General features: G+C 46.7%; 1 protein-coding gene across 3 annotated transcripts in view; it reads left to right on the plus strand.

The window, feature by feature from the left end:
* The window catches only part of VWA3A (von Willebrand factor A domain containing 3A), a 528,715-nt gene that overhangs the window by 243,777 nt on the left and 261,288 nt on the right, over positions 1-23,650 (plus strand). For all 3 annotated transcript variants that reach the window (XM_078665117.1, XM_078665116.1, XM_078665118.1), the window contains 3 exons: positions 452-571; positions 1,636-1,710; positions 15,362-15,506. In XM_078665117.1, the coding sequence (XP_078521243.1) occupies positions 452-571; positions 1,636-1,710; positions 15,362-15,506 (340 nt within the window). The remainder of the gene's footprint in view (positions 1-451; positions 572-1,635; positions 1,711-15,361; positions 15,507-23,650) is intronic.

The following is a 23,650-nucleotide window of genomic DNA, read 5'->3' on the forward strand; positions in this document are numbered from 1 at the left end:
TGACGAGCAGTAAAGAAAGAGGAAGCAGAAAGGACGTACAATGATTATATGCAATGGACTGATCTGTGATAGGACTATGGTTACCATGGAGACTACTTCCCTATGGTTGATGAGGTGTGTAGTGTGTGATGTTATACGGTTTTATTTAAATTCTTTTAATACTGCTGTGGAAATAAAGTAAAGAAAGAAATGCATAATCCTCGCCTCCTGGTCCTTAACAGAATTGAAACTTTCCTAGGACATTTTTCATTCACATCCAGGAGCTTTCCACTGAAATGTGTCTTATTGCAGCTTTCTTGAGGTTTTGTTGTTACCTAATTGTTTCACAGCCCCTTCCAGTTTGTCTGCACGTGTACACATGTATTGTTCCAAATAATGGTTTATGAACGTTTCAGTTCTGCCTGTTAATTCTGCATGTAGGTTAATTCTGAAAATAAAATTTTGTTTTTAGGGTGGTGGTTCTTGTTGATATATCAGCGACCAACTCTATGTATATCATTCATATTCAGCATTCCCTGCGGCTTTTACTTGAGGAGCAGATGTCTGACAAGGACTACTTTAACATCATAGCGTAAGTAGATGAGACAATGGTCAGTGATGCAATCCCTTTGGACGGCCTTAGTTAGTGGGAGGTTCCTGACAGACCATGAAACTGGTTCGCAATATATGATAGGGCCTTAGAAGCAGCCAGGAGGCATGGGTGGGGCTGTAAGATATCTGCAGCTAGATAGAGTCTCTACCAGATAATGCGTTACCAAAGGGAAGTAACTTGTTAATTTCTCCTCGTTACATCAGCCTCGGATAGGTGTACCATTTTGGTGCAAACCCATGTTTACTGTCTTTAGTAAATCTGGATCTGCATTAAAATATATGGGTGGATGCACGGGAATGCCCATGCTCCACCCAGGTAACGCCTCCTCGACGCAAGGTAACACAAGGCAGCGTTATGCGCTGCCTTGTGCTACTTTTTTGTTTTTACAAAGACACACTAATCAGGCTTTGTTTGGGTTTGTAAACCCCAAAATATATTTTGAGTTACGGCTGCACCACAAAAGTGGCAAAATTCCAACACAAAAACATAGTAAATCATGGCCCAAATCTCGAAGGAAGAAAACATATTTTAAGTTCACCCAAAAAGTATCATTGTGGGAGACTGCTCTCAGACTCAGAGTAGCTGGCAGGAGTTTCCATAGACAGTGGTTTGCACTCAGTATGTGGCCTGAAATAAATATTCACAGGGAAGGCACTAGGCAGGGTTTTGGTACTAAGCCTCACACAAACACTTTTACATAAGGTGAAGGATCTTAAATTGAATATGTGTTGGCATGTGGGCGAATATAGAGTTTCTCAGTGTCCAGTGGCTTTGTTTCCTCTACTGCACCCATAGAGAAGATATATAATACCAGCTGAGAGGATTGGATTATTTTATTCTGGTCATGATTTAATATCAGTTAAGTAATATATCCAAGAGTGGATGCCAAGGGTAATTCCTTGGGAACAGAAGGATAAATGTAATATATGTTTGAGCCTTCTCCGGTAATTGTATTCCTGATTTGATGACACAGTTAATATGTTAGTCAGACGCGATTTTGTGACTTCTCTAAAATAGTTTACAACCATTGTTTTTTTTTGTAGATTTGGAGGTGAAATTAATTCTTGGAAGCCAGAAGTTGCTCCTCCCACTACAGAAAATTTACAAAGTGCTTGGAAGTATGTTTCTCTTGAGCTATTTTGCTACATTCTTTAATGTTACATTGAATATGGACAGACATAGTACACATGTGCTAACTGAAAGTAGGCTTTCTATATTTTGTTAAACTAAGTGTTATTCTTTTGTTAATTGTATTTCTTTGGTAATTATTGACAAGAAATGACTGGTAAGGCTGTTTCTCATAAATTGTATTTAAGGTCTGCTGTAGTCATTCAGAGCAGCACTAAGTATAATATCACAGAATATATTTGCTAGCACATATTTGTATACTTGCAATATTTTAATTCTGATTGAGTCTTGAACAGTGGGTAACATATTGAGCATGTTGTTCAACAGGGTAGGATATGAATGGGACCTACAGAACAACATGCTTCATCTGTGTGGTGTTTGATGTTTTTCATATAGAAGGAGAGATTTCAAGGTAGCTCCCTATCCCATTTTATAATGTTAGAGGAATGAGGGAATATGTTTCAGAGCCATTTTACAGCCTTCTCTTGTTCTGTAAGTGGTCACTCTCTATCCTCGTTTTTGTTCTTCAGTTTACATCATGAAGGATAGTCCATCAACAATAAACAATTTCTTAAGCCAACAAATTGAAACATCACATGTTGTGGGGTTCCCCAAGGCTCAGCACTATCACCAACTTTATTTAACATATATGTTATGCCTCTGGCCAAGCTGATAAGGCCTCATGGTTTCTCGATGGTATCAAATGCCGACGATACACAGATTGTCATCTCTATCTCCTCGAGTGTCAAAAGCGGGGGGGAAGATTTCACAATTTGTGGAAGCAAATCATGGGCCGGATGCGTCAGAACTATCTTAAATTAAACACTGAAAAAATGGAGGTAATGGAGTTTAGGAATGGGCCACCACTCTGGAAACAATCCTGGTGGCCGGCAGAAGCAGGTCACTGTCCGTTTCCTTCTGCAAAAGTCAGGAACCTCAGATTCCTGTTCGAGGTCCAGTTAAACTTTGCAGGTCAGATCAATCAGTTGACATCATCCTGCTTTTTCCTATTAAAAACTCTGCGCGAAATCCTGCCTTTTATCCCTTTAGACCTCAGAAAAACAATTACATTTGCTCTAATTCTCTCCCGAATTGACTATTGTAATGCACAATGGGTGTGGACAAACGACAACTGTGAAAACTTCAAGCACTGCAAAATGCAGCAGCTCAAGTGCTGCTCAATATTCCAAAATACCACCATATCTCTAGCAGCATTAGGGAGCTTTACTGGCTTCCAGTCAAACAGCGCATCAAGTTCAAGGCGCTATGCCTCGTACAGAAAGCTTTGTAAGGGAGGGGGGTCGGGGGACCTACAGAAACTTTTTCAGTGGTATTTACCACATCAGAATCTTAGATCTACCAACATAGGTCTAGGTCAGGTCCCCAAAATCAAGAAGATAAGATGGGGAGGCTGAAGCCTTTCCTATCAAGCTTCAAAGCTCTGGAATGAACTGCCAGACACCATTAGATTTCAACCCTCCAGACATCGCTTTAGGAAAATGCTTAAGACCTGGGTTTTCCCTTCAATTGAATGAAGTCGCCTCACCTGACCTCTCTCGCTTTCTTGCTATACAAAGCGCCAAGACACCTCGATATTCCTGCGCCCTTCAAGCTTTTTACTTAGTTACTTTACTTACTTACGTATACCTTGGAGTTCCTATTAATGCAAATATAACGCATTGTAATCATGGTGTGGCTGGGGTCTCCATTGTGGAATAGTCTTTTCTGGGTTTCTTGTTTTAACACGTTAGAGATAATATTGACTTCCTGCCCTTTGTTTACATTGGCACAGGATCTGTGTAATCATTATCCACATTTGCCCATCATTTGAAAATGTAGGTGTTTATTTCCATGTTTTTCACTAAAGACTAGTGTGGACAGCTCACATGAAAAAAATGTTGAGTTTTAGAGTTATATGAGTGGGCTGGAAGATCATGTATGCTCTTTCATTGACAATTTATGTTTTGAGAAACACTACCCTTTTCATTCATCCCTTTTCTTATGCTCATCAACAGTCCTGATGAATGATTTACCAATTGCTATAATATATGCAAATGCTTGGTGTTGGTGGGTCTACAAGTATAACTAATCTCATTGTAACAGGTGACACAGTCATCATCTCATTGATGATGCCAAACAAGTCCCCTGTAGATAGTATGAATAGGTGGTTATTTGACTGTTTCAACCTCCTGAGCTTCCTCCCTCCCTCCCCCGTATGCCTAATTATAATGCTTTGCTTGTATCTTTATGCATCCTTATGTCCTGCTATGTAATGCAATTATGTATGTAAAACTATGTATGTATGTGTATGTAAAGCGCTCTGATACCCCCGGGTCTAGCTAGCGCTATATAAAACTTATAAAATAATAAATAAATTAAAATATGTAGCCTGGTACTTAATGCCCAGATGCTTATTATCTGGCATGAGCAAAATAATTTGCAAATAGTTGGTTCTCTTCTCTAAATGTAGTTAAGTTCAGACAAACTAAAGATGATGATATTTTGCTTTCCCCACCTGAAGAAGTCCATGAGACAGAAACGTGTTGGGCTGATTATTATGCTTTAGCAGGGAGACAGTCACTAAGCAGTACTAAAAAGACCAAAATGGATATGTGTGAACATTTTGGTATGGCAGAGCCAAGCTAAAATTCGAAGTGTTTGGCCTAATCTGTAAAGTGCTTTTCCTGTGGCAAACCCAAAGATTCATAAAATCACAGGCTCAGGCAACCAAAGAAACACCATTCTTAAGGTACTAAAGTTAATTTGTGATCCAGTCCAGAAAGGGTTTTTTACAGAATGCTCCACTCTACTGTATCTTTGTGGAAAAAAGGGAAAGCACCCCGGGCCACGTTCATGAAAAAAACTGTAAAAAGTGGGAGTAGCGATATACTCTCTGCTTCAGATTACACTAACCTTTTTCCTTTTAACAAACATTCCTAGAAATATTCCTGGAAAGCTAGTCCCGCCGCAGGTTTCCACTTGTACTTCTGGAAATATCATGTGACATATCCTGTGTAGTCCAGTTATAGCCTTTGTGCTCAATGTAGAATAATGCAAAGGGGGGAATGGAGACCCCAATGCAAATACACTTATTTCCCTTTTTCTTCCCAGAGAGACATTTTTTGCTCATGTTGAAATACCCGCTACACCCCCACCAAATGTGAGGCTAATCCGTTCACCTTCCTAGGCTGGAAGGGTAGTTAGTCTAGACTCTGGATGGAGTAAATGTCCAAACATACCTAAGGTGGTAAAGGGTGAATATAAGTTTATGAATACCCACAAAATATACATGTCTGTGAACATTCCAAAACTTTCCCTTGGTACGCCCTCTTTCGACCCCTGAGCAGGATTTACTACTGCGGATCTGTCCATACTCGTGGGGGAGAAATTCGAAGTAGTAATTGCATTTATCCAGTATTATGGGGGTCTTTCATAGATTCACATGCCTGAATCATTCCCCGTCGTCGAGACGGGAGTCTCCGGTACATAGAAAAGTAATGTCCTATAGACATATATAGAGAAAAGTAGGCCTAAGGGCCTCACCTTAGTAGCCTATCTATGTCCTTTTGTAAAAAGGACCAAACTCTAGAAGAGAGCCAATCAGCTAACACCTCCCTCTAGAACCTTCCTGTCAGGAGCCTCAGTCCCTCAGATTTTCTACCGCACGTTGTGCTAAGGGAGTCTCCACCTGAGTTCCCCTCAGGTTTCTTTCTTCAATCTTATCTCTTCACAATTTTGGATTACTTTAATGAAAAAGTAGATATGGCTGATTCTCAGAAGAAAGGTCTTTTCAGAGCATGTAGTTCTTGTGGTAAAAAGAGGTTACATGTTGAGGACCAGCATAAGACCTGCTTATATTACCTGTATCCAGACCATTCACCAAAGGATTGCAAAATTTGTAGAACATTTTCTACAAAAACGCTTAAAGACAGAGAAGGACGTCTTTTACTCTGGCTTAACAGGCTCAAGGACAGAGACAATTTGGAATCTTCAGAAGAAGGTAAGAATTCTTCAGTTTCCTCTAAGCTGTCTTTAAAAAGGCCGAGGGTGGCTTCCCGTAGCCCTCCAGACGCTCCTCCAAAGAAGGCTACAAAAAAGTCTTCAGAGGCCCAGTCATCAGTGTCTGACAAGGAGGTTCATACCTTCAAAAAGCCTGCGCCGTTGTCGACGACAACCTCGTCGACACCATCATCGGTGCAAAAGAAGGCTATGTCTCCCGTCTACGTCTCGACGTCGACGACGACAGTATCGACCACGACGGCATCGTCGACGTTCACTTCATCGACGACGACTACACCATCATCGACGGTGGGTAAGCCCTTGTCGTCAATTATTATTATTAAAAAATCGACGTCGACGCCCAAGATCTCGTCGACGACATCAGGACCACGTCGACATCCTTATCGTCGACGAGAACATCATCGTCGATGAGTATGCCGTCGACGAAGGCATTGATGCCGAAGAAGGCACCGTCGACAGTGGCATCGTCGGCGAAGGCATCATCGACGAAAGCGATGACGACGAAGGACATACCGTCGACAGCCACTCCGTCGACGAAGTCGTCGACGACGACTCAGTGGACACAGTCGACAACGATTCCCCCGTCGACGAGAAAGTTCCAAGAGCTACAATCTGTGGACAATATGTCGTCCACGATCCTGCCGTCTTCGGGGCCTTCATTGACGACTGAAGCTGAGTCACAACCCGCTTCTCTAAGGGTAAAGATCTAAAAAACGGCAGTCACACCGGAATTGACTTCCCCAAGCCGAGTGCAAGGTTTACCTCCAGCTTGTCTCCTGCAAGATGAGGAGTCGGATGAGGAGGATTTAATGCAGGCTCATAGCCCATCTGATCTGGTAGTCAAATGCCAGAGCTCGGATGAGGAAATTGCCCAGGAGCATACTGTTCAGACGCAGGCTCAGACGCAGGTTACGCCCATGATCTGTCTACCAGCATCTATAGTGTCTGATTTGAGATTTCTAATACAGGACTATAAACAAAGGTTCCCAGAGTCATCAGCTTCTCCAGTAGCGAGGACTGTTCCGTCTCCACGGCCTAGACCACCATCCTTGGTGCTCCAACGGGAAAGGGAACCATTGCCAGAACCTCAATCATCTGACGATGAGGGAGAACAAGAAGAGGGTGAGGTCCAGGATGACCAATCTAATCATGATGACGATGATGATTACATAATTTCTTCTACTGCATCCCCTGAGCCAGCAACTTCAGATTCTCCGCCTGTGGACATAGGTGGTTTCCACAATCTGGTGGAGAGGGCGGCAAAAAGGTTCCACATGACAATGGAGTCTCAGGAAAAAGACTGTTTCCTATATGACTTTAAGGAGCCGCTTAAGAAAACAACAAGATCAATTCCTATAATCGATCATATATGGGATCAGGGTGTGCAGTTGATGCAGACTCCAGCCTCAGTCTCGGCGGTTGTTCCAAGGCTGGACAAAAAATACAAGGCCGCAACATCGGAACCAACCTGCCTTACAGGACACCCCAAACCGGACTCTGTGATGACACAGGCGGCGCAGACAAATTCAAGGAATCCTTCCTCTCCGTTGACAGCTCCACCAGACAAGGAGGGCAGGAAACTGGACAATATAGGAAAGCGTTTTTCCTCCATGTCTGCAATGACAGTGAAAGTGGCAAATACTATTGCGCTCTTAGGAAGGTATAATAGGCAGTTGTGGGCAGATATTGCTCCGTATTTATCTGAACTGCCAGATGCCACAAAAGAGGAAGTTCAATCTCTTCTTCTGGAGGGTCAAACATCGGCATCTGAATTGATTGACTGTGCTATGGATGTAGCAATGACTGGATTCAGACAGCTGGCAGGGGCAGCGGTATTGCGAAGGCAGGGATGGCTCAAGGCTACCTCATTTCGACAGGAGTGCAATCTAAAGTCTTAGACATGCCATATGATGGGCACCACCTGTTTGGAGCCAAAATCGATGAAGCACTTCAAACAATAAAAAAGGACACGGACACGGCAAGAGCGCTAGGCACGCTACAATTTAAAAACAAATCCTTTCGAGGGAACAGGGGCAGAGGACAATCCTCTTACAGAAGTAATTTTCAGAACAGATCCTCGTATTCTTACAACCAAGGTAAATCCCAATACCTGCAACGTCAACAACAACAAGAGCGGCAGTCCTCTTATGGGAAGTCCAACTTTAGAGGCAAAAACCAACGGAAGAACACTGGCAGACGCCAATGACCTATTCCTACAGCCAGTCCATCCCTCATCTCCTTCTTTGAAAATTGGAGGAAAACTGACCCATTTCCTCAACAATTGCAGAAGAATTACAACGGACCGGTGAGTCCTTTAATTGATTCAATTTGGCCATTCCTTAGAATTCGAAAATATCCCTCCAAAAACTCCTCCTCGCCCAATGCGACACAAAAACTTGCGACTACTACTTCAAGAAATCTCAATTATGCTCAAGAAAGGAGCAATAGAGAGAGTACAGTCGGCTCACATGGGGAGAGGATTTTACTCCTGCTTCTTCCTGATTCAAAAGAAGGAGAAGAAATGGAGGCCCATTCTAGACCTCAGGGCGCTGAATGCCTTCTTAAAGAGGTAGTGGTTCCGCATGGTCACGATTCAGGAGATCTTGGGTCTCCTAGAGGAGGGGGATTTCATGACGTCTTTGGACGTACAAGACGCATACTTTCACGTCCCAATACACAAAGCTCACAGAAAATTCCTGAGATTTGCAGTGGCGGGCCAACATTTTCAATTCTGTGTCCTCCCCTTTGGCCTCAAGTCTGCGCCCCGTATCTTCACCAAGTGTCTTTCCCCGGTGGCAGCATTCCTCAGGCAGCATGGCCACCAAGTCTTCCCATATTTAGACGACTGTCTGGTGAAGGCGCCATCCTTGGCAGGCGCGACTAAATCTTCCAACGCCTGTCTGAATCTATTCAAACACTTGGGTCTTACACTCAACCAAGAAAAATCCACGTTGCATCCCTCTCGGGTCATCACCTTTCTCGGAGCAACACTGAATACAGAAGAGACAAAAGCATTCCCATCTCAGGAAAGGAAACTCAAGCTTGTCTCTCTGGCCGCATCAGTGGCTTCAAAGAGAACTTTGCCAGTCCGTACCTTCAAATCCCTCTTGGGGATGATGTCCTCGTGCATCCTGCTCATACCGCACTGTCATCTTCGAATGCGTCCGCTTCAGGAGGCTTTGTCCAGACAGTGGACGCAAAGCACAGGATCGTTCGAAGACCGCATAACGATAACAATGCAAATCACCAAGGCATTGCAGTGGTGGAGGTCCATCAAGAAGCTCTCGCGGGATTGCCGTTCCTGCTTACAGCAGCTCCTCGCGTCATTACAACGGACGCCTCCCTGGAGGGTTGGGGAGCAGTCCTACAGGAATTAAGGATCAGTGGCAGATGGTCAGAGCCGGAAAAGCAGCTCCACATCAACCTGCTGGAGCTGAGGGCCGTTTTCCTGGCCTTGCAGTCCTTCTTGCCAAGGAACAAGAACTCCCTAGTGCTTGTCAGGACCGACAACACTACGACGATGCACTACCTGAACAAACAGGGAGGGACGCGTTCGCTAACACTCTCTCATGAATCGCAAAAGATCTGGAATTGGCTCATTCTCCACAACGTATCGTTGAAAGCGGAGTACGTCCCAGGCAAGGACAATGTCATCGCAGACGCGCTGAGCAGGCAAAGGATTCTGTCGCACGAATGGGAGCTGGACCAGACGTCCATCGCTCGAATCTTTTCCATGTGGGGATCGCCGCAAATCGATCTATTTGCGACCAGGGAGAACGCCAAATGCCAAAACTTCGCAAGTTGGCATCCCCAGTCAGGGTCTCTCGGGAATGCATTTTCCATCGCATGGCGCAACGTCTTTGCGTACGCATTTCCGCCATTTCCAATGCTTCCCAGAGTCCTCAGAAAGATGAAAGCGGAGCCTTGCACTTTAATTCTGATAGCCCCATTCTGGCCAAGGCAGCATTGGTTCACAGAACTGCATCGCCTATCGCTGAAGCCGCCAATCCATCTACGTCAACATCCATCTCTGCTCACGATGAGCAACAAGCAGGTTCAACATCCGGATCTGAAGTCTCTCAGGTTATCGGCCTGGCTCCTGAGTACAGAGAATTTAGCAGTCTAAACATTCCGCAGGATTTTAAGGATGTTCTGGCCAAAGCAAGAGCGAACAACACTAACAAGACTTATTCCCTGAAGTGGAAACGCTTTTGCATCTGGTGTGCGGACAGGGGTCTACGTCCTTTTTCTACCTCTCCAGAACAAATTTTACCCTACCTGCTACATCTGGCGCAGTCGGGCCTTGCCCACTCCTCCATTAAGGTACACCTGGCGGCGATATCAAGATTTAAAAGATCCTCGAAAGGGCCCTCTCTCTGGTCTAGTAGACTAATAAAACAATTCCTTAAAGGTCTGTATAGATCTTTCCCTCAAGTACGGATGGTCCCTCCAACATGGCATCTCAATGTGGTTCTTAACCAACTGATGAAACACCCTTTTGAACCCATTCACAGGGCAGACTTAAAGTACATCTCGTGGAAGACGGCTCTCCTCCTGGCGCTTACATCAGCAAGGAGGGTCAGTGAAATGCAGGCTTTTTCCATCCAAGATCCCTTCCTGCAGTTTAAGGACGACAGGGTGATTTTAAGAACCAGTCCTAGGTTTATTCCTAAGGTCCCGTCGGACTTCCACTTAAATGAGCCTGTGATTCTCAGAACATTCTTTCCAAATCCCAGCACTGCAGCTGAGAGATCGCTGCATTCATTGGACCTTAAAAGATGTCTAAAGTTGTCTAAAGCCACAGCCACCTGAAATGCATCCTGCTCAACACCCGCTCCGTCCACAGGCACACCATCGAGATTTGGAACCTGCTCGACTCCACAGCCCCAGACGTCGCCTTCTTCACGGAAACCTGGATGAACGCCTCTTCAGCGCCCGACATCGCCATCGCCATCCCAGACGGCTACAAGATCATCCGAAGGGACCGCATCAACAACACAGGAGGAGGCATCGCCATCATCCACAGGAACACCATCCGCATCTCGACCAACACCGACGACACCCTCGCACCCACCGAACACCTGCACTTCCAGATCCACATCAACCCCAAGACCACCCTCAGAGGCACCCTCATCTACAGACCCCCGGGACCACGCACACAATTCAGCGAAGACATCGCCGACTTCATCAGCCCGCACGCCCTCTGCTCTGCTGACTACATCCTCCTCGGGGACCTCAACTTCCACCTGGAGAACAACAACGACCGCAATACCACCACCCTGCTGGACAACCTCGCAAACCTGGGACTCAAGCAGCTGGTCACCACCCCCACCCACTACGCCGGACACACACTTGACCCCGTCTTCTCATCCGGCAAGGACATCGCCTTCAGCCACGCCACCGGACTCCACTGGACGGATCACAGCTGCGTCCACTTCAGCTTCAGAAGGACCACGATCCACCACCACCAGCAACAGGTTGCACGCAGAAGCTGGAACAAGATCACAGCCGACCAACTCGCGACCTCCCTGAGCATGAACCCTCCCACCAGCACACCGAACCCAAGCCAGGCGGCCACCAACCTCACCAAGTGGATCAGCAACTGCACAGACGACCTCGCCCCCCTGAGGACCCCGCCTAGCAGACCCGGCAGCAAGAAAGCCCCATGGTTCAACGACGAACTCAAGAACTCCAAGAAGAACTGCCGAGCCCTCGAGAGAACCTGGCGCAGAGACCCAACTCCGGACAACATGGCTGCCCTCAAGCTCGCCACCCGAAAGCACCACCAACTCATCCGCGCCACCAAGAAAACCGCATTCAAGGAACGACTGGACAACAACGCACACAACAGCAAGGAACTCTTCAACATCGTCAAAGAGCTCTCCAAACCCAACGCCGGAAACAACGACATCACCCCTTCGCAAGACCTCTGCAACTCCCTCGCCTCCTACTTCCACAACAAGATCGCGGACATACACAACAGCTTCAGCACTCAACCGACGCACGCCACGACCGAACACCCGCCCCCCACCACCACCCTCCGCGCCTGGACTCCGATCAACACCGAAGACACCATCCGCATGATGAACTCCATCCACTCCGGATCTCCGACCGACCCCTGCCCTCACCACGTCTTCAACAAGGCCGACGCTGTCATCGCACCCCACCTGCGGGACATCATCAACACCTCCTTCGACACCGCTACCTTCCCGGAGAGCTGGAAGCACGCCGAACTCAGCGCCCTACTCAAGAAGCCATCAGCCGACCCCACCGAACTCAAGAACTACCGTCCCATCTCGCTCCTCCCGTTTCCAGCCAAAGTCATCGAGAAGACCGTCAACAAGCAGCTGACCGCCTTCCTCGAGACGAATGGATCCCTCGACCCCTCACAGTCTGGCTTCTGAGCCAACCACAGCACCGAGACCGCCCTCATCGCTGCCACCGATGACATCCGAGCCCTGCTGGACAACGGTGAAACAGCGGCCCTCATCCTCCTAGACCTCTCTGCGGCGTTCAACACTGTTTGCCACCGCACCCTAGCGCAGCGCCTCAGCAACATCGGAATCCAGGAGAAGGCACTAGAGTGGATCATCTCCTTCCTCGCGGGAAGGACACAGAGAGTCCGCCTACCACCATTCAGATCTGCAGCCACGGAAGTCATCTGCGGCGTTCCTCAGGGCTCCTCGCTCAGCCCCACCCTCTTCAACGTCTACATGAGCCCCCTTGCGGCCATCGCACGCCAACACAACCTCAACATCATCTCCTACGCCGGCGACACCCAGCTGATCCTCTCCCTGACCAACGACCCCGCCGCCGCCAGAACCAACCTCCACGAAGGGATGAAAGACGTAGCCGAGTGGATGACGACCAGCCGCCTGAAACTGAACTCAGACAAGACGGAAGTCCTCATCCTGGGCTCCTCACCTTCCGCCTGGGACGACTCCTGGTGGCCCCCCGCCCTGGGCACCGCACCCAAACCAACAGACCACGCACGCAACCTGGGCTTCATCCTGGACTCCTCCCTCTCCATGACCAGACAAGTCAACGCCGTCTCCGCATCCTGTTTCAACATCCTGCGCATGCTACGGAAGATCTTCCGGTGGATCTCCACCGAGACCAGGAAGACGGTCACCCAGGCCCTCGTCACCAGCCGACTGGACTACGGCAACGCCCTCTACGCCGGAACCACCGCCAAGCTCCAGAAGAGACTCCAGCGGATCCAGAACGCCTCAGCCAGACTCATCCTCGACATCCCCCGACGCAGCCACATCTCCGGACATCTGAGAGACCTGCACTGGCTCCCCGTCAACAAGAGAATCACCTTCCGTCTCCTCACCCACGCACACAAAGCCCTACACGACCAAGGCCCGAGCTACCTCAACAACCGCCTCAACTTCTACGCTCCCAAACGCCACCTCCGATCGACCAACCACGCCCTCGCCACCGTCCCCCGCATCCGAAGAGCGACAACAGGAGGAAGGTCCTTCTCCTACCTGGCCGCCAAGACCTGGAACACCCTCCCTCCCAACCTTCGCCTGACCCGAGACCACCTCCCCTTCAGGAAGAAGCTCAAGACCTGGCTGTTCGAGCAGTAGCAGCACCCCCCCCCCCCCCCCAAGCGCCTTGAGACCCTCCGGGTGAGTAGTGCGCTCTATAAATGCCTTGATTGATTGATTGATTGATATTGATAAGACCAAGACTTTCAGAAAGTCTAATCAACTCTTCATAGCCTTTAGTAGACCTAGGAAGGGTCTACCGCTTACCAAACAAAGCATCTCCAGATGGATCTCTTCGGCGATTGCTTTTTGTCACGACAGAGCCGGACAGCCTTTACACTCTAAAATCAGGGCTCACTCTACAAGAGCCATGTCTACATCTATGGCATTATTTGCAGGAGTGCCAGTTATCGACATCTGCAGGGCGGCAACATGGAAGTCGCCCCATACCTTCACCAGGCACTACTGCCTTGATACAGAGCTGATGAAGGATGCAGCAGTGGGACAGGCAGTGCTACGCCATTTATTCCAGTAAGGTGAGCCTTCCTCCATCCCTCCATCCTTTTCTGGTATGCACATTTCTTTGCTAATGCTTATTGTTGATGTCTATTGATGGTTCATAGTCGCATGATATGTATTATCTAAGGACTTGTATATACTGTTCCATCAGAAATGTGCAAAATATATTGCTTGCTACTCTGATTCAGGCATGTGAATCTATGAAAGACACCCATAATACTGGATAAGAAATGCGTTACTTACCTGTAACTGCAGTTATCCAGTATTGGTGTCTTTCATAGATTCACATGCAACCCTCCCGCCTTCCCTGCAAGGACTCACCTGATTCTCTCAGTGACACACCTACTTAGCTTAGTGCGTACGAAAATCTGAGGGACTGAGGCTCCTGACAGGAAGGTTCTAGAGGGAGGTGTTAGCTGATTGGCTCTCTTCTAGAGTTTGGTCCTTTTTACAAAAGGACATACATAGGCTACTAAGGTGAGGCCCTTAGGCCTACTTTTCTCTATATATGTCTATAGGTCATTACTTTTCTATGTACCGGAGACTCCCGTCTCGACGACGGGGAATGATTCAGGCATGTGAATCTATGAAAGACACCAATACTGGATAACTGCAGTTACAGGTAGGTAACGCATTTCTTACATCTGCCAGAAATCTTAGTATAAATGTCTGGCAGAATAAATTGAGGTATTTTTTCCTTAAACATACGTTTATAGCTGAATATCCCTTAGTGAAATTGACCCCCCTGTGGCCAACCCTGTGTGACTAAAATGCGTGCAAAAAGAGGAATGGCTGTGTTACTTTCCCCGTTACTTCCCATTATTTTCTCTGCCTCATGACCGTTATTTTCTCTGCCACTGCCATTCCCACACTCCTTTTAGTTGTTTCGCTCTCCTTCCTTCATGGTGTTGGCAACAGAGGTTTTCTCTGTGTGACCAGCCAACCCTTGGAAAGCACAATAGTAGCAGTTTGTTGATTTTTAAGTATTAATTTTGTTATGCCCTGTTGGATTTTAGTGTTTACCATTCTTTAAAACATTGTGGACGATTGCTGGTACTACAAGTCGTCTTTCGTTCATAGTGATTTACAGAATATTCTTGGAACTTGACCCTTTGTTAGCCAACGCTAGACTCGAATTTATGTTGTTTTTGGCCATAATACTTTTTTTAACAGGATCTGTTTTGCTTGATTGATTTTGTACAATATACCAAGTACGGCCCAGAGCTAATGCTGTTGGCCGGTGAGGTGGGGGGGCAGGGCTGTGTGGGGGGGGAGTGGAGTCTGACAAACGACGGCAGATATTTATTTATTAATTTACCTAACCTTTTCTGTCGTACGTCGGACTCCACTACCCCCCACCCAGCCCCACCTCCGCCCCGCCTAACCGCCCCACAGCGTTACCTCTGCAAGCCGCCACTGGTGGTCAGTCAGTCTCCGCTCAGAGCCATCAGTCTCATTTCCCTCAAAGAGCAGGTTGCATCTGCCTGCTCTGTAATATGTGCTTGTGGTATCAATACATTCCCTTGTCTGGCCTTGTAATTACACAAACTGTGATGTACTAATTACGCAACTTTAATATGAACATTGTAACATAATCCTGTTGTAGATGGGTTTTAAGCCTGCAGTGTGAAGGTGGCAGAAATTTCATGGGGGCCCTAAGAAGAGCAGTAGAGGTAAATTTGATTGATAAGGACACCAGTGAATCCCAAGGCCTTTATCTGTTTACAAGTGGTGTTCCAGACCAGGAAGCGGTGAGTAACAAAGTATGTGTATGTACTTTTTTTTTTCTTTTCTTCTTTGCAGTTTTAAGTTGCGTGAACTTAGACTGAGGGCATGATAGCACTTTACAAGATAACCCTATTCTACTTCAGTGGATTAAGAAGTCTTTGTGAGTAAAAGATGAACACTTGATGAACAGTGATTAATTTAAATATTAATAAAGATGAATTACACGGGAACCCGCAAACCCTGTGTAGAAACCTATCTCTTTTTGTTTTATTGCAGTCTAGTTGCTACACCTCTAGTCATCTGTAATAAGAAAATGTCACACCTCCTCTACTAGACCCAGTATAGAAACCTACCTCTACTTTAAAATAAAAATTGCAGTATAGTTGCTACTTTGGTAGTCACCTGTAATAAGAACATTATATATCACCATTGCAGGATATATTAAGATGTCACAACTGTAATAAATTATTAAAGTTGAGTAGGTGTGTCATTATATATATATATATATATATATATATATATATATATATTTATATATATATATATATATATTGACACACCTATTCAACCTTTATATATATATATATATATACTGCAAACTGCTCATTGTGTTTATTTTCACAGTAGAGATTTCACAATTGTATGCATTATCTACAGCCATAATATCTCTTACGTCATCAGTAGCAAGCTGTCCGAAAGTCCCTGCATGTATATAGATATTTTAATTTTATAAGGATTGCTGGGAAAACATAAGCCTGGCTATAAATCTAAAGCTGTGTCCAGGCCAGAAGTATAGAAACATTTTCATGAAAGGCAGTGGATAGGAACCTGACAATACTCAGGGCAGAGATAAACAGGGAAACATGGAAACCTGAGCATTGCACAGGATTAGCTGATTATGTGGCTGGTAAATTAGCTGTGAACTATGGTCATGTGGATAAGTTTAATAGCAGAAGGTTGTTGAACACGGAAGTAGAAGTTTTGTTGCGAGTCAAATGAATATCAATATAAAGGGAAAACCTAGCAGGGCTAGACTGGCAGAGAACTCTAAAGCCAGAGAGTTCCTCACCTAATGGGGAACCGTCTCTGACTCTCACAATGCCAAGCATCAGCCACAATTGTAACTGGTGCAACTTATAAAGGCGAGATATCGGGTTGGGAATGAAATGTTATAACGGTAAAAAGCATTGGCTGAGCCTAAACGTCGACTTTTGCTTTTGAAAGGCGAGACCTACTGGCTTTGTGCCAGCACTTGTTTATAAAAAAGGGAAGAACAAGAAGCTCCTAATCCTGCGGTCACCTAGATTTACAGAATGCTATTACTTTTTTTCTATTATTATTCTTTAATAACTGTTTGCAGATCCTCACAGTACTCTGAACAATTGAGGTGCCAGCTAATTCAATATGTCCATCTACATAAATCGTCTATTTTATTTATGTTATTTTTGAACTATTTCATCATTGTCATGCTATGCTGTGCCTTATTTTTATTGTGTCATTTCGGCAATAAAACTTGTGTTGTTTGCGTTACTTTAAATATTTTAAGGTACAACCAGTAATTTATGGAGCTACTTGATGCAAGCTTCAAAGCACTGTACGTATCCCAGGCCAAATAATAAAATTGCATTGATGCACTTTTTTACGTACATTTTTACTGGTCGGCTATTGCAGAAGATCTAATTCTCCGGTATTGGGGTATCTTTCCTAGATTCACATGCTTGAATCATTCCCCGTCGTCGAAGTGGGAGTCCCGCGGTACATAAAAAGTAGTAAGAATTACTCTAACATTAAAGTTAATAGAGAAAAAAACATTCACTTTAATATCTCGCCCTAGTCATTAGGATGGTCCAAATTCCAGCCAGCCAGGCGACAACACCCTCTAGAACCCTCTCCACAGAGGCTCCAGGCTTTCAGATTTTCTACCGCACGTAGTATGAAGGGAGTCTCCCTGAGCTCTGCTCAGTACTTTCTCTTGGCCTTCTGGATTTCTTCAGATCTACAATCCAACATATCTTCTTCTAAAAGATCTCTCTTCAGGCATTGTGATTCTTGTGGAAAACTAAGACTTCATTCAGAGGACCCCCACAAGAAGTGTATCTATTGCCTTCATGTTGAACACCGGGTGAGAGACTGCATCACCACACCTCAAAACATGAAGACTAGCCTTCATCTTCTAAAAAAGAACCAGCCTCTCTTAAGGGTCAGTCTGTGCCCTCAACGCCTTCTAAATCTTCTTAAAAAATAAAGCAGGCATCAAGGACTCTTCCAGAGACAACTTTACCTCACAAAACCTCAGTCGACAAACCTGAAAGCAGAGGGGACAGAGTCTGGGTCACTTCAGGGTGACCAAGGGCTCAGTAAACGAATGCCCACTGATGTCGGGTGCTTCAGGTGCGAAGAAGGGATGTTTGACTCTACAGCCACGAGTACCAGGAGACGTCAACGACAACCAGGAGCCAGATACAAGCTGTCCCACAAAGGATGTTGAGTGCTATGGGGTCGGTGTCCAGCAGGAGTATCAACAAGCCTTCACAAAAGTAACCCATGCAGGAAGGTCAAGCAGGTTACGGTGTGGACCAGCAAGGTCCAGGAGACTCAACACGCAATGGGGAGTCAGGGCACGTCTGGAGTAACTAGGAAAGCCCAACAGAATTCAAGAAGACCCTCAGGAGGACCCACAGGCTGAATGACCAGGAGTTGCGAGGGGACCTCGAGCAAGATCTCAAAGTAGCAGCTCACGGAGGACTCAGTGCGAGGAGGCCAGAGTTCTTTGGTGGAAATACTTGCTCAGGGTCAGGATTACAGGGAGTTCAATGCACAACCTCGGGAATTGCCAACAGGCATATGCAAGTGCAAAAGTACACAGTGCACAGGGGTTCGGGTTATTCGGTCCCCACGAGGGATACTGGCCTCAAACTCAGTGAGAGGGCCGCACGACCTCAATGAAATTCGGAACCCACCTCCTGTGTTGTTGCTGGAGTATTCGGAGTCTGTAGGAGCTCAGGACCAGCAGACCAATCAGATGCATTACGGTGCCTGCGAATGAAGGGGGGTGACTCCTTCACCCCAAGGGAGATTATTCTGTTGTCCTTAGTGCACCATAGGTCATGCACGGAGCCTGCATGGAGCAAGAGCACAGACAAAGCTTTTGACGGAGAGGGAGACAAAGTCGGGCCCATCGAGGTCCAGCGCAGTCCAGGGTGTCCAGACGGTCAAAGGTCAGTGGTTTCTTCTTGTAGAATCTTGCCCACGTAAAATCTAAAGTCTTACAGCCAGGTAAGCCCTTTTGTACCCACGGGAGAGGGTTAGAAAGATTATGGGGATCCTCCCAGGGGAGGGTCAGGACAGAGGGGAGGTTACTCCCATGTCCTTTGTCCAGTTTCGGGCCAGAGCAGGACCCAATGGCTCCCAGAACTGGTTTGAGCTGGACTATGCACAGGGACACCAAATGTGCCCCAGATGCAGACTTTCAGGCACTTTGGAAGTCCACCCACCCAGCCCCAATACAGTAAATCCTGTCTGGGAGGTGGTCACACCTCCCTGTGACAGGATGACTATTGTGCTGCCATCGTCTGCTCGAGCCTGCCTCAGCAGCAGGAGGGCAGAAATGCCCATCTGGTTGGCAGCATCCATTTTGTGCTGACCTGGTCGAGAAGGCTAGCACCAGAAAGACCAGTGACCCCACTAAGCTCGCTTCTGAAGGGTGGAATTGTACCTCCCACACTGGTTACCATGTGGAGGTATGATTCCAAGGTGTTTGATACTAAACACGACAATCAATCCATCAATCAATCAATCATATCATTTGTAAAGCGCACTACTCACCCGTAAGGGTCTCAAGGCGCTGGGGTGGGGAATGCTGCTACTGCTCGAAAAGCCAGGTCTTGAGTAGTTTTCTGAAGGTCAGCAGGTCTTGGGTCTGCCGTAGGTGGATGGGGGAGGGTGTTCCAGGTCTTGGCGGCGAGGTGGGAGAATGATCTGCCACCTGAGGTCGCTCTTCGGAAGCGGGGGACTGTAGCGTGGGCGAGGTCGGCGGAGCGGAGCTGGCGGGTGGGGGTGTAGAAGCTGAGTCGTCTGTTGAGGTACGTTGGTCCGGTGTTGTGGAGTGCCTTGTGTGCGTGGGTGAGGAGCGTGCGTGCTTGAAGGTTATCCTCTTGTTGACCGGGAGCCAGTGCAGGTCTCTCAGGTGGGGTATGATGTGGCTGCGGCGAGGGATGTCCAGGATCAGGCGTGCAGAGGTGTTCTGGATGCGTTGAAGCCGTCTCAGGAGTTTGGCCGAGGCTCCTGCATAGAGGGCGTTTCCATAGTCCAACCTGCTGCTGACAAGGGCCTGGGTGACTGTTCTTCTCATTTCAGTGGGGATCCACTTGTAGATCCTACGGAGCATGCAGAGGGTGTTGAAGCAGGAGGAGGAGACGGCGTTGACCTGTTTAGTCATGGAGAGGGTGGAGTCGAGGATGACCCCTAGGTTGCGTGCGTGGTCGATGGGTGTTGGAGCGGTTCCCAGTACGGTCGGCCACCAGGAGTCGTCCCAGGCCGAAGGGATGGATCCGAGGATGAGGACCTCAGTCTTGTCCGAGTTCAGCTTCAGTCGGCTGTTCCTCATCCATTCAGCAACGGCCTTCATTCCTTCGTGAAGGTTGGTTTTGGCGGTATGGGGGTCCTTGGTGAGGGAGAGTATCAGCTGGGTGTCAACGGCATAGGAGAGGATGTTGAGGTCATGCCGATGGGTGACGTTGGCGAGCGGTGCCATGTAGATGTTAAACAGAGTTGGGCTGAGGGATGAGCCCTGTGGTACGCCGCAGATGATCTCGGTGGCTTCGGAGCGGAAGGGGGGAAGGCGGACGCTCTGTGTTCTGCCGGAGAGGAAGGAGGTGGTCCAGTCCAGGGCCTTCTCTTGGATCCTTGTGGAGGCGTGTTCGTAGTGTGTGTGATTCTGCGAATCGGCCCATTTGCGAACAGGAATACACTTGATACATTTGGCCCATAGTTTCCAATGGTCACACTTTGGAATTTCTAAATATTCCTCCGAACTTCCGTCCCAGAGGTGCCCCTCCTACTCGCCTGAAAGAGCTTTTGTCTCAAATAAAGATAATGTTAAGAAAGCGAGCAAAGTGGAACCAGCTGTACAGCGAGGAACAGGGTTCTATTCAAGGTTTTTCCTCATTAGAAAGAAATTAGGAGAGTGGCGACCCATCTTGGACCTTCGTTGTCTCAACAAATATCTAAAAAAGCAATCCTTCTGGATGTTGTCACTTCAGGAGGTGCTTCAATTGATAAATTAGGAGGATTTCATGGCGACCCTGGACCTTCAGGACGCTTATTTTCGTATCCCTATCCTCCCCAGGCACAGGAAATTCTTACGCTTTAGAGTGGCTGGCAGGGATTTCTAATTCTGAGTCCTACCATTTGGCCTTCCTTCAGCGGCCGAGGGTTCACTAAGGTCCTAGCACCGGTGCCAGCTCACCTTTGCCAAGCAGGAATTCAAATCTTTCCTTATCTCGACGATTGCCTCATAAAGGCAAAATCCTTCACAGTGACAAACATTCATACTCAAAAATGTCTCTCTCTCTTCCAATCATTGGGTCTTTCCATAACTTTCCCAAAATCTTAGTTAATCCCCTCAAAGGTGAAAATATTCTTAGGGGCAACCCTGGGCACTCATCAGCCAAAGACCTTTGCATCACAGGAAAAGATCCGCAAGCTGGCAACTTTACTGCTCACAACATATCCACTTCAGCCCGCAAGTACAAATCGCTTCTGGGAATGTTCCTCCTGCATTCCCCTCATTCTCAACAGTCACTTTTGGATGGGCCCTTGCTAGAAGAACTGGACGGTTATTGGCTGCAAATTTCAGGTTCCTTCGACGATATTATCAGGATAACACCTCAAATGAAAGAAGCTCTCCACAGGTGGACTCACATCCCGAGCATAGCCGCAGACCTATCGTTCTTAGTGGATTCGCTCTGTTACATAATAACAACCGATGCTTCCCTCGAGGGGTGGGGAGCACATCTAGAAGGACTGACAGTGAAAGGAAAATGGGACACTCATCAACGGACATTACACATAAACCTTTTGGAGTTAAAAGTAATATTCCTGGCTAATGCTAGAGCTCCTTCCACTATTAAGACTTACAAACTCAAGTGGAAGAGATTCTGTCATTGGTGTGTAAGCTCTGAGGTGAACCCTATTCAGTCTTCACCAGAACAATTACTGCCTTTGTACCTGCAACTGGCCAAATCTGGCCTTTCTCATTTTACTATTAAGGTATTCCTTGCCGCGATTTCCAGGTTTTGGTGGCAGAATGGGTCACAGTCGCTTTGGTCATCAAGAATAATAAAACAGTTTCTTTAAGGATTGTTTAGAATGTTCTCTCTAATGAGGCTTCCGCCTTGGCATCTTAACATTGTTTTAACGCAGCTTACAAAGGCCCCATTTGAGCCAATTCATAGGGTGCTGACTTAAAACACATTACATGGAAAACCTCTCTTCTGTTGCCGCTTACATCAGCCAGATGAGTAAGCCACAAACAGGCTTTCACTATTCATCATCCTTTCCTCCAGTTCACTACAGACTCTGTTATACTTTGTACAAATGCTCCCTTTATACCCAAGGTCCCATCGGATTTTCACCTAAACGAGCCAGTCGTATTGAAAACGTTCTTCCCAAATGCACAGTCACCTGCGGAAAGATCTTTGCATCCTATGGATCTAAAAAAGTGCATAAAATTCTACTTACAGAAAACAGCCAGCACACGTAAGGCTGATCAGCTTTTTGTGGCTTATGAAAAAATCAGAAAGGGATATTCTGTCACTAAACAGACTATAGCACATTGGATATCTTCTGTGATCCAGTTTTGCCATCAACAAGCAGACAAACCTCTACCTTCAACATTGAAATCTCACTCTGCGAGAGCAGTTTCCTCTTCAACTGCTTTCTTTACGGGTGTGCCTAGTCAACAGATTTGCAGAGCAGCAACCTGGTCAAGCAGGCACACTTTCACCAAGCGTTACTGTCTGGAAGCTGCAAGTAATGCTGTTACAGCTGTGGGACAGGAGGTGCTACGTAATCTTTTTCAAAAAGGTGAGCCTCTATTCTTCCCACCTTCCTTTGTGTTGACAATTGTTGTGATGATAATTGATATTATTGTTATTCTATACATATGCATTGTCAGATACTAATGTATGTAGATACATATTTTATATACATGTGTAGGTTTATATATATATATGTATATATGTATATGAATAAGTGGTAGGGAAATTCACTATACACTTAGTGATGTACAAGATTCGGTACATTGTAATGTAATATTTAATACGTATTTATTGAGCGCAGCTGTCACCCAAAAGGGTATCCTGGCACTGTGACCAAAACTTTACCGACAGATGTTACGCATTACACTACTCTTGGGAAGAGATAGCTTTTTAAACCCTTTTTAAAAGCCGCCAAGTCCTGGCAGCTCCGCAGGGGCAGAAATAAGGAGTTCCAAAGTTTTGCAGCTGCAAAACTGAACGACCGGCCGCCCATCCTCACCCTTTTAATCCTGGGGACAACTACCAGGAAGGCTGAGGAAGACCTCAGCGGTCTTGCGGCTGAGTACCAGGAGAAGAGATCTTGTAACATCACTGGCCCCAGCCTATGTAAGGCCCTAAAAACAAGGCAAGAGGCCTTGAAATAAATCCGTTGCTGAACAGGCAGCCAGTAAAGGTCCGAAAGCGCCAAAGACGATGACGCTGAGCGTGGACGAGAGAGGGCCAGCTTGGCAGCCATGTTCTGAATCCTCTGCAGCTTAGAAACCAAGATTTTAGGGGCTCCTAGAAGCAGTGCGTTGCAGTAGTATAACCTACTGAGAATGGTACTACGCACCACTTCTGTCCTGGCCGCAGTTGGAAGTAACGGAAGAATCTTCCGTAAAGTGCGGAGCAGGAACATACAGGTCGCCATGGTTTTATTAACAAAAGCGTCAAGCTGCAGGCTAGGCCCGAACATGACGCCAAGATTACGGGCCGAGTCAGCAGCAGTCACTATGCCCAAGATTGAAGAAGGCCAGAACCCATCCGGTAGAGGGCGAGGCAACCGGTCCAGGGATTGTGTAAAAACATGCATACCTCTGTTACAACTGCTGTATATTCAGATTAAAGCATGTGAATCCATGAAATAT

Source organism: Lissotriton helveticus, chromosome 10 (genome assembly GCF_964261635.1).
Source record: "Lissotriton helveticus chromosome 10, aLisHel1.1, whole genome shotgun sequence".
In the NCBI taxonomy this organism is placed as follows: domain Eukaryota; kingdom Metazoa; phylum Chordata; class Amphibia; order Caudata; family Salamandridae; genus Lissotriton; species Lissotriton helveticus.